The following is a 12,295-nucleotide window of genomic DNA, read 5'->3' as shown; positions in this document are numbered from 1 at the left end:
TTTGGAAGTGTTTAAAAAATGTGCTTATAGTGCCGATAATCCATTGCAAGGGAAACTTGTCTCTTACCAAAATTTGTAAATACAACAATGAGTTTCTGAGCTGACCCCTATACAGTAGATGCCTTATTGGGGCCTATTCCTTGTCCTGATCTTCTGATTCTACCCAAATCCTAGGGTAATATACTGTAAGAGGAGAGTTCCGTCACTGCACCAAAATTCAGAACTTCACGTCTCAGTCCAGACAAATAAAACTTTTTGTTGGTCACCACTCGTTATACTGAGATCTTGTTTAATTTATACAGCAGTTAGTAACCATAGGAGAGAGATAAAGTACAAACCAATCAGCTCCTAATTGTCATTTTTCAAATACAGCCTGTAACATGGCAGGTAAGAGCTGATTGGCCGGTACTTAATCTCTCTCCACTTTATCTCTCTCCAACCTTTGATAAATAAATGACCCCCATATATGTTATCGGCCTCCTCATGCTATTGTGTGTAATATGTGTTATGGTTTTCAGGTGCTTGTGGATTGCACAGATCGCAGTTTACGGTTGTTGTCCTCAGACAGGTAAGTGCGCTTGGACTCCTTATCTCGGCTCTAGAAATCCTCTAGACCTTCTTATCCTTCATCTCTTCAGCATGTTTCATCTCTTTTGCTCCATCTCTCCATTCTCTTCTTTCATATATCGTCTATGACTATTGCCTTGGTCATCACTGCCTCTATTCTTTCTTCCACTGCTTTTTCCACAGCTATAATAATTGTGCTACCGGTCTCTTTCGCCACCCCGCTGTCTAACCTAATTCTTGTGCTTCAACTTGTTGATCATTATGTCAGGTGTCCATAGTTCTGAGTCGTATGCAGCGGTGATGTCAGGTGCAATGGAGTGATGTTTTCTGTCTGCGCACGCGTCCAATTTTGAGTTGTATTACAGCTTCGGATGCATGGTAGCAGAAATACATTTGACGTTCCTGAACTTGGAGTGGTGACAGGGGGGTGTCTAAAAAGACTCTTGCAGATGTTGTGGGGAATGTAATAGCCTGTGAGAAGCAGGTGGTGCGAGACTTTGTGAGAGTTCTAGCATTATTTTTAAAGCGGCAATCATTTTCATTAGAGATGAGCGGGTTCGGTTTCTCTGAATCCGAACCCGCCAGAACTTCATGTTTTTTTTCACGGGTCCGAGCGACTCGGATCTTCCCGCCTTGCTCGGTTAACCCGAGCGCGCCCGAACGTCATCATGACGCTGTCGGATTCTCGCGAGGCTCGGATTCTATCGCGAGACTCGGATTCTATATAAGGAGCCGCGCGTCGCCGCCATTTTCACACGTGCATTGAGATTGATAGGGAGAGGACGTGGCTGGCGTCCTCTCCGTTTAGAATAGATTAGAGAGACACTTGATTTACTAATTTTGGGGAGCATTAGGAGTACTCAGTACAGTGCAGAGTTTTGCTGATAGTGACCACCAGTTTTATTTATAATCCGTTCTCTGCCTGAAAAAAGCGATACACAGCACACAGTGACTCAGTCACATACCATATCTGTGTGCACTGCTCAGGCTCAGGCCAGTGTGCTGCATCATCTATTATCTATATATAATATTATATATATCTGTCTGACTGCTCAGCTCACACAGCTTATAATTGTGGGGGAGACTGGGGAGCGCTACTGCAGTGCCAGTTATAGGTTATAGCAGGAGCCAGGAGTACATAATATATTATATAGTGAGTGACCACCAGACACACAGTGCAGTTTATTTAATATATCCGTTCTCTGCCTGAAAAAAGCGATACACACAGTGACTCAGTCAGTCACATACCATATCTGTGTGCACTGCTCAGGCTCAGGCCAGTGTGCTGCATCATCTATATATATTATATATCTGTCTGACTGCTCAGCTCACACAGCTTATAATTGTGGGGGAGACTGGGGAGCACTACTGCAGTGCCAGTTATAGGTTATAGCAGGAGCCAGGAGTACATAATATTATATTAAAATTAAACAGTGCACACTTTTGCTGCAGGAGTGCCACTGCCAGTGTGACTAGTGACCAGTGACCTGACCACCAGTATATATAATATTAGTAGTATACTATCTCTTTATCAACCAGTCTATATTATCAGCAGACACAGTACAGTGCGGTAGTTCACGGCTGTGGCTACCTCTGTGTCGGCACTCGGCAGCCCGTCCATAATTGTATATACCACCTAACCGTGGTTTTTTTTTCTTTCTTTATACATACATACTAGTTACGAGTATACTATCTCTTTATCAACCAGTCTATATATTAGCAGCAGACACAGTACAGTGCGGTAGTTCACGGCTGTGGCTACCTCTGTGTCGGCACTCGGCAGCCCGTCCATAATTGTATATACCACCTAACCGTGGTTTTTTTTTCTTTCTTTATACATACATACTAGTTACGAGTATACTATCTCTTTATCAACCAGTCTATATATTAGCAGCAGACACAGTACAGTGCGGTAGTTCACGGCTGTGGCTACCTCTGTGTCGGCACTCGGCAGCCCGTCCATAATTGTATATACCACCTAACCGTGGTTTTTTTTTCTTTCTTTATACATACATACTAGTTACGAGTATACTATCTCTTTATCAACCAGTCTATATATTAGCAGCAGACACAGTACAGTGCGGTAGTTCACGGCTGGGGCTACCTCTGTGTCGGCACTCGGCAGCCCGTCCATAATTGTATATACCACCTAACCGTGGTTTTTTTTTCTTTCTTTATACATACATACTAGTTACGAGTATACTATCTCTTTATCAACCAGTCTATATATTAGCAGCAGACACAGTACAGTGCGGTAGTTCACGGCTGTGGCTACCTCTGTGTCGGCACTCGGCAGCCCGTCCATAATTGTATATACCACCTAACCGTGGTTTTTTTTTCTTTCTTTATACATACATACTAGTTACGAGTATACTATCTCTTTATCAACCAGTCTATATATTAGCAGCAGACACAGTACAGTGCGGTAGTTCACGGCTGTGGCTACCTCTGTGTCGGCACTCGGCAGCCCGTCCATAATTGTATATACCACCTAACCGTGGTTTTTTTTTCTTTCTTTATACATACATACTAGTTACGAGTATACTATCTCTTTATCAACCAGTCTATATATTAGCAGCAGACACAGTACAGTGCGGTAGTTCACGGCTGTGGCTACCTCTGTGTCGGCACTCGGCAGCCCGTCCATAATTGTATATACCACCTAACCGTGGTTTTTTTTTCTTTCTTTATACATACATACTAGTTACGAGTATACTATCTCTTTATCAACCAGTCTATATATTAGCAGCAGACACAGTACAGTGCGGTAGTTCACGGCTGTGGCTACCTCTGTGTCGGCACTCGGCAGCCCGTCCATAATTGTATATACCACCTAACCGTGGTTTTTTTTTCTTTCTTTATACATACATACTAGTTACGAGTATACTATCTCTTTATCAACCAGTCTATATATTAGCAGCAGACACAGTACAGTGCGGTAGTTCACGGCTGTGGCTACCTCTGTGTCGGCACTCGGCAGCCCGTCCATAATTGTATATACCACCTAACCGTGGTTTTTTTTTTCTTTCTTTATACATACATACTAGTTACGAGTATACTATCTCTTTATCAACCAGTCTATATATTAGCAGCAGACACAGTACAGTGCGGTAGTTCACGGCTGTGGCTACCTCTGTGTCGGCACTCGGCAGCCCGTCCATAATTGTATATACCACCTAACCGTGGTTTTTTTTTCTTTCTTTATACATACATACTAGTTACGAGTATACTATCTCTTTATCAACCAGTCTATATATTAGCAGCAGACACAGTACAGTGCGGTAGTTCACGGCTGTGGCTACCTCTGTGTCGGCACTCGGCAGCCCGTCCATAATTGTATATACCACCTAACCGTGGTTTTTTTTTCTTTCTTTATACATACATACTAGTTACGAGTATACTATCTCTTTATCAACCAGTCTATATATTAGCAGCAGACACAGTACAGTGCGGTAGTTCACGGCTGTGGCTACCTCTGTGTCGGCACTCGGCAGCCCGTCCATAATTGTATATACCACCTAACCGTGGTTTTTTTTTCTTTCTTTATACATACATACTAGTTACGAGTATACTATCTCTTTATCAACCAGTCTATATATTAGCAGCAGACACAGTACAGTGCGGTAGTTCACGGCTGTGGCTACCTCTGTGTCGGCACTCGGCAGCCCGTCCATAATTGTATATACCACCTAACCGTGGTTTTTTTTTCTTTCTTTATACATACATACTAGTTACGAGTATACTATCTCTTTATCAACCAGTCTATATATTAGCAGCAGACACAGTACAGTGCGGTAGTTCACGGCTGTGGCTACCTCTGTGTCGGCACTCGGCAGCCCGTCCATAATTGTATATACCACCTAACCGTGGTTTTTTTTTCTTTCTTTATACATACATACTAGTTACGAGTATACTATCTCTTTATCAACCAGTCTATATATTAGCAGCAGACACAGTACAGTGCGGTAGTTCACGGCTGTGGCTACCTCTGTGTCGGCACTCGGCAGCCCGTCCATAATTGTATATACCACCTAACCGTGGTTTTTTTTTCTTTCTTTATACATACATACTAGTTACGAGTATACTATCTCTTTATCAACCAGTCTATATATTAGCAGCAGACACAGTACAGTGCGGTAGTTCACGGCTGTGGCTACCTCTGTGTCGGCACTCGGCAGCCCGTCCATAATTGTATATACCACCTAACCGTGGTTTTTTTTTCTTTCTTTATACATACATACTAGTTACGAGTATACTATCTCTTTATCAACCAGTCTATATATTAGCAGCAGACACAGTACAGTGCGGTAGTTCACGGCTGTGGCTACCTCTGTGTCGGCACTCGGCAGCCCGTCCATAATTGTATATACCACCTAACCGTGGTTTTTTTTTCTTTCTTTATACATACATACTAGTTACGAGTATACTATCTCTTTATCAACCAGTCTATATATTAGCAGCAGACACAGTACAGTGCGGTAGTTCACGGCTGTGGCTACCTCTGTGTCGGCACTCGGCAGCCCGTCCATAATTGTATATACCACCTAACCGTGGTTTTTTTTTCTTTCTTTATACATACATACTAGTTACGAGTATACTATCTCTTTATCAACCAGTCTATATATTAGCAGCAGACACAGTACAGTGCGGTAGTTCACGGCTGTGGCTACCTCTGTGTCGGCACTCGGCAGCCCGTCCATAATTGTATATACCACCTAACCGTGGTTTTTTTTTCTTTCTTTATACATACATACTAGTTACGAGTATACTATCTCTTTATCAACCAGTCTATATATTAGCAGCAGACACAGTACAGTGCGGTAGTTCACGGCTGTGGCTACCTCTGTGTCGGCACTCGGCAGCCCGTCCATAATTGTATATACCACCTAACCGTGGTTTTTTTTTCTTTCTTTATACATACATACTAGTTACGAGTATACTATCTCTTTATCAACCAGTCTATATATTAGCAGCAGACACAGTACAGTGCGGTAGTTCACGGCTGTGGCTACCTCTGTGTCGGCACTCGGCAGCCCGTCCATAATTGTATACTAGTATCCAATCCATCCATCTCCATTGTTTACCTGAGGTGCCTTTTAGTTGTGCCTATTAAAATATGGAGAACAAAAATGTTGAGGTTCCAAAATTAGGGAAAGATCAAGATCCACTTCCACCTCGTGCTGAAGCTGCTGCCACTAGTCATGGCCGAGACGATGAAATGCCAGCAACGTCGTCTGCCAAGGCCGATGCCCAATGTCATAGTACAGAGCATGTCAAATCCAAAACACCAAATATCAGTAAAAAAAGGACTCCAAAACCTAAAATAAAATTGTCGGAGGAGAAGCGTAAACTTGCCAATATGCCATTTACCACACGGAGTGGCAAGGAACGGCTGAGGCCCTGGCCTATGTTCATGGCTAGTGGTTCAGCTTCACATGAGGATGGAAGCACTCAGCCTCTCGCTAGAAAAATGAAAAGACTCAAGCTGGCAAAAGCAGCACAGCAAAGAACTGTGCATTCTTCGAAATCCCAAATCCACAAGGAGAGTCCAATTGTGTCGGTTGCGATGCCTGACCTTCCCAACACTGGACGTGAAGAGCATGCGCCTTCCACCATTTGCACGCCCCCTGCAAGTGCTGGAAGGAGCACCCGCAGTCCAGTTCCTGATAGTCAGATTGAAGATGTCAGTGTTGAAGTACACCAGGATGAGGAGGATATGGGTGTTGCTGGCGCTGGGGAGGAAATTGACCAGGAGGATTCTGATGGTGAGGTGGTTTGTTTAAGTCAGGCACCCGGGGAGACACCTGTTGTCCGTGGGAGGAATATGGCCGTTGACATGCCAGGTGAAAATACCAAAAAAATCAGCTCTTCGGTGTGGAGGTATTTCACCAGAAATGCGGACAACAGGTGTCAAGCCGTGTGTTCCCTTTGTCAAGCTGTAATAAGTAGGGGTAAGGACGTTAACCACCTCGGAACATCCTCCCTTATACGTCACCTGCAGCGCATTCATAATAAGTCAGTGACAAGTTCAAAAACTTTGGGTGACAGCGGAAGCAGTCCACTGACCAGTAAATCCCTTCCTCTTGTAACCAAGCTCACGCAAACCACCCCACCAACTCCCTCAGTGTCAATTTCCTCCTTCCCCAGGAATGCCAATAGTCCTGCAGGCCATGTCACTGGCAATTCTGACGAGTCCTCTCCTGCCTGGGATTCCTCCGATGCATCCTTGCGTGTAACGCCTACTGCTGCTGGCGCTGCTGTTGTTGCCGCTGGGAGTCGATGGTCATCCCAGAGGGGAAGTCGTAAGCCCACTTGTACTACTTCCAGTAAGCAATTGACTGTTCAACAGTCCTTTGCGAGGAAGATGAAATATCACAGCAGTCATCCTGCTGCAAAGCGGATAACTGAGGCCTTGGCATCCTGGTTGGTGAGAAACGTGGTTCCGGTATCCATCATTACTGCAGAGCCAACTAGAGACTTGTTGGAGGTACTGTGTCCCCGGTACCAAATACCATCTAGGTTCCATTTCTCTAGGCAGGCGATACCGAAAATGTACACAGACCTCAGAAAAAGAGTCACCAGTGTCCTAAAAAATGCAGCTGTACCCAATGTCCACTTAACCACGGACATGTGGACAAGTGGAGCAGGGCAGGGTCAGGACTATATGACTGTGACAGCCCACTGGGTAGATGTATGGACTCCCGCCGCAAGAACAGCAGCGGCGGCACCAGTAGCAGCATCTCGCAAACGCCAACTCTTTCCTAGGCAGGCTACGCTTTGTATCACCGGTTTCCAGAATACGCACACAGCTGAAAACCTCTTACGGCAACTGAGGAAGATCATCGCGGAATGGCTTACCCCAATTGGACTCTCCTGTGGATTTGTGGCATCGGACAACGCCAGCAATATTGTGTGTGCATTAAATATGGGCAAATTCCAGCACGTCCCATGTTTTGCACATACCTTGAATTTGGTGGTGCAGAATTTTTTAAAAAACGACAGGGGCGTGCAAGAGATGCTGTCGGTGGCCAGAAAAATTGCGGGACACTTTCGGCGTACAGGCACCACGTACAGAAGACTGGAGCACCACCAAAAACTACTGAACCTGCCCTGCCATCATCTGAAGCAAGAAGTGGTAACGAGGTGGAATTCAACCCTCTATATGCTTCAGAGGTTGGAGGAGCAGCAAAAGGCCATTCAAGCCTATACAATTGAGCACGATATAGTAGGTGGAATGCACCTGTCTCAAGTGCAGTGGAGAATGATTTCAACGTTGTGCAAGGTTCTGATGCCCTTTGAACTTGCCACACGTGAAGTCAGTTCAGACACTGCCAGCCTGAGTCAGGTCATTCCCCTCATCAGGCTTTTGCAGAAGAAGCTGGAGGCATTGAAGAAGGAGCTAAAAGGGAGCGATTCCGCTAGGCATGTGGGACTTGTGGATGCAGCCCTTAATTCGCTTAACAAGGATTCACGGGTGGTCAATCTGTTGAAATCAGAGCACTACATTTTGGCCACCGTGCTCGATCCTAGATTTAAAGCCTACCTTGGATCTCTCTTTCCGGCAGACACAGGTCTGCTGGGGTTGAAAGACCTGCTGGTGACAAAATTGTCAAGTCAAGCGGAACGCGACCTGTCAACATCTCCTCCTTCACATTCTCCCGCAACTGGGGGTGCGAGGAAAAGGCTCAGAATTCCGAGCCCACCCGCTGGCGGTGATGCAGGGCAGTCTGGAGCGACTGCTGATGCTGACATCTGGTCCGGACTGAAGGACCTGACAACGATTACGGACATGTCGTCTACTGTCACTGCATATGATTCTCTCAACATTGATAGAATGGTGGAGGATTATATGAGTGACCGCATCCAAGTAGGCACGTCACACAGTCCGTACTTATACTGGCAGGAAAAAGAGGCAATTTGGAGGCCCTTGCACAAACTGGCTTTATTCTACCTAAGTTGCCCTCCCACAAGTGTGTACTCCGAAAGAGTGTTTAGTGCCGCCGCTCACCTTGTCAGCAATCGGCGTACGAGGTTACATCCAGAAAATGTGGAGAAGATGATGTTCATTAAAATGAATTATAATCAATTCCTCCGCGGAGACATTGACCAGCAGCAATTGCCTCCACAAAGTACACAGGGAGCTGAGATGGTGGATTCCAGTGGGGACGAATTGATAATCTGTGAGGAGGGGGATGTACACGGTGATATATCGGAGGGTGAAGATGAGGTGGACATCTTGCCTCTGTAGAGCCAGTTTGTGCAAGGAGAGATTAATTGCTTCTTTTTTGGGGGGGGTCCAAACCAACCCGTCATATCAGTCACAGTCGTGTGGCAGACCCTGTCACTGAAATGATGGGTTGGTTAAAGTGTGCATGTCCTGTTTTGTTTATACAACATAAGGGTGGGTGGGAGGGCCCAAGGACAATTCCATCTTGCACCTCTTTTTTCTTTTCTTTTTCTTTGCATCATGTGCTGATTGGGGAGGGTTTTTTGGAAGGGACATCCTGCGTGACACTGCAGTGCCACTCCTAGATGGGCCCGGTGTTTGTGTCGGCCACTAGGGTCGCTAATCTTACTCACACAGTCAGCTACCTCATTGCGCCTCTTTTTTTCTTTGCGTCATGTGCTGTTTGGGGAGGGTTTTTTGGAAGGGACATCCTGCGTGACACTGCAGTGCCACTCCTAGATGGGCCCGGTGTTTGTGTCGGCCACTAGGGTCGCTAATCTTACTCACACAGTCAGCTACCTCATTGCGCCTCTTTTTTTCTTTGCGTCATGTGCTGTTTGGGGAGGGTTTTTTGGAAGGGACATCCTGCGTGACACTGCAGTGCCACTCCTAGATGGGCCCGGTGTTTGTGTCGGCCACTAGGGTCGCTAATCTTACTCACACAGCTACCTCATTGCGCCTCTTTTTTTCTTTGCGTCATGTGCTGTTTGGGGAGGGTTTTTTGGAAGGGACATCCTGCGTGACACTGCAGTGCCACTCCTAGATGGGCCCGGTGTTTGTGTCGGCCACTAGGGTCGCTTATCTTACTCACACAGCGACCTCGGTGCAAATTTTAGGACTAAAAATAATATTGTGAGGTGTGAGGTATTCAGAATAGACTGAAAATGAGTGTAAATTATGGTTTTTGAGGTTAATAATACTTTGGGATCAAAATGACCCCCAAATTCTATGATTTAAGCTGTTTTTTAGTGTTTTTTGAAAAAAACACCCGAATCCAAAACACACCCGAATCCGACAAAAAAAATTCGGTGAGGTTTTGCCAAAACGCGTTCGAACCCAAAACACGGCCGCGGAACCAAACCCAAAACCAAAACACAAAACCCGAAAAATTTCAGGCGCTCATCTCTAATTTTCATGCCAAAGCCAACCTGGTTTTGTAGTGTAAATGATTGCCGCTTTAAAAAAAAAGTGAGATCTTCCTCAAAGTATCGCATTACCTGCTTCTCACAGGCTATTATATTCCCCTTTGCATCTTATGGCAGTGTCGCAGGCGGCACCCTGAAAGTGGTTGTGTACAGAGTAGCTCAACCCCTCACATAGGAGGCCATACTAATACGGAGAACCTGCTCCTTCGATGGTGCTTCTTAAGACGCACCAGATGTAGGGAGGCCAGTCCTGGGCCATTTTTTCAATCCGGGTATCGGGATTAAAAAATCTTCAATCCCGGGATTCCCGGGATCCCCGGGATTGGCGTTTTCTGTGTGGCCGCTCCCCTCGCCCCGCCTGCCCCACCCGCCCCGCACAAAACACTCACCATACACCGGGTCGGGCCGGTGGGACACATCTTCTCCTCTCTCCCAGCGGCTCCCAGCAGCATATGACGGCGTAGCGTGACCTCTCGCTGCACGTCACGCTGCGCTGGGGAGCCGCTAAGAGGAAGCCAGGCAGCGTCTGAGCGTCCTGAGGAGTTTCCGATCCTGGGATTGAATCCCGACCATTTTTGGGCCTAAATCCCGGGATCCCGCCGATCCCGATCCCGGGATTGGCCTCCCTAACCAGATGGTAATGGAAGCGTGTCTATACCAGGAAAAGACTTTGTAGCAGCATTAGCATGAAGTTGCAGACGCATCTGCGTCTATGCACTCCAACATCAGAGTGGCCGTGTCTGACTCAGAACCAGCCACTTGACCTCTGTCACATATTCTCACCATCCATTCTGTTCTTCCATTTCTTTCCCATATAGTCCATCTGTCCTCTTCTTCTGTTCCGTACGTCTTCTGTCTGTCAGGGCCGTAACTAGGTGTGTGCGGAGGGGGTACCGCACATAGTACTGCAGGGTAGGAGGCGCAATTGGCGGCACTTGTCAATTATCTGTTTTAATTACTTTCACTTGCAGCTTCCCCACTTTTTAAGGGAAGCATCTTCTGACCGCCCCTGTCTCCTACCCTGACCCCTTCTGTCTCTAATACCTATGCAACATTCATGAACTCAACTTGAGATTTCTTTGTTATTCAGTCACACTGTCTTTTATTACATTTCAAGATGCTGACATACCCTGGATACAAACCCATTGCCTGTAGCATTGCAGTCAGACACTATATTCATTGAGCTTTCTGCCCTTGCATAGAAAGGTAGATAATTCTAAGCGAGAGAATTCTAACTATTTGAAGCTTACCAGGTACTTTAGTGAAAAAAAACAATCACTATTGCGGCTGAGTAGATCTATGTAATGTTTGGCTGCAAGTGAGTGCATGTGTGGCTGCACACTACATAGATCTGCTCAATTGCAATGCTGATTATTTTTTACACAGTACCACTAGATTCTTATAGTGTACAAAGTTTTTATGCAGGATTAAATAGCTTAATGAGTAGGGAGTTTGATTAGAATCAACAGGTTATAGGTTTGAATCCCTGAGTATGGCAGTATATTGAAATGTGTTATTTAATAACGGGTATTGTAACTAAATAACAACGAGAATTACTGTGGGAAGGGGCATCATAGCATGGGCTTTCTGTGGGATCAGTCTTATCATGCCCTTTCCCCACGCGGCATGCGCCTTATGTCCCTATTGGAAAAATGGGGGGGCCCAATTCTCTACCTGGCACAGGGCACGAAAAAGTCTAGTTACGGCTCTGCTGTCTGTTGTACCTTTACCTTAATCACTTGTCTGTCTTCCTCCCTGTCACCTTTCCACCTATCTGGCATTGTCCTGTGTCTGTCTACATTTCTAATGGATGTTTTCCTATCTGTCACATAGGAGGAGGATCATTGTAGAAGCTCCGCAGACTGATAACAGCAATACAAACTTGTACATCCATGAAGGATAACCACACATGCTTCGTGTGTCTGGACAGTGAGTATAAGAATGGGGTGCTGTGCGGCTTTCAGGCCCACACAAGTTACAAGCAGTGACCCAGGATCCTCTGCAATAAAAGCCCACCGGAAAAGACATTACTTGTGACACACTGAGACTTCATTACTGTATAAGCTCCATGCTGTGGCACTGCTGTGGGCAGCACTATGGGAGATACTGTTTGGATGCCTGTGTAGTAAAACTGGTTCATGTACCTTTACTGGAGGTTTGTTTTACTTGTTGTCCGTCTCATTGTGCAGGTAACACCTGAATGATGACTATTAGGCCCTACACACTGGGCGATGTTACTGAAAGATATGAACGATCTCTTTCATTAATGAACGAGATACCGTTAATATCTTTGAGTGTGGAGGCACCAGCGATGAACGATGCGCAGCCCCGCGCTCGTTCATCGCTGGTGCCCCGC

General features: G+C 45.8%; 1 protein-coding gene across 6 annotated transcripts in view; it reads left to right on the top strand.

Moving 5' to 3' along the window:
* The window catches only part of MAP4K1 (mitogen-activated protein kinase kinase kinase kinase 1), a 165,775-nt gene extending 153,687 nt beyond the window's left edge, over nucleotides 1–12,088 (top strand). For all 6 annotated transcript variants that reach the window (XM_063937909.1, XM_063937908.1, XM_063937907.1 and 3 more), the window contains 2 exons: nucleotides 519–568; nucleotides 11,773–12,088. In XM_063937909.1, the coding sequence (XP_063793979.1) occupies nucleotides 519–568; nucleotides 11,773–11,842 (120 nt within the window). In that variant the 3' untranslated portion in view covers nucleotides 11,843–12,088. The remainder of the gene's footprint in view (nucleotides 1–518; nucleotides 569–11,772) is intronic.
* The last annotated feature ends 207 nt before the right edge of the window (nucleotides 12,089–12,295 follow it).

This window comes from Pseudophryne corroboree, chromosome 8 (genome assembly GCF_028390025.1).
Source record: "Pseudophryne corroboree isolate aPseCor3 chromosome 8, aPseCor3.hap2, whole genome shotgun sequence".
Lineage (NCBI taxonomy): Eukaryota > Metazoa > Chordata > Amphibia > Anura > Myobatrachidae > Pseudophryne > Pseudophryne corroboree.
This window is presented reverse-complemented; position numbering and strand designations above follow the sequence as displayed.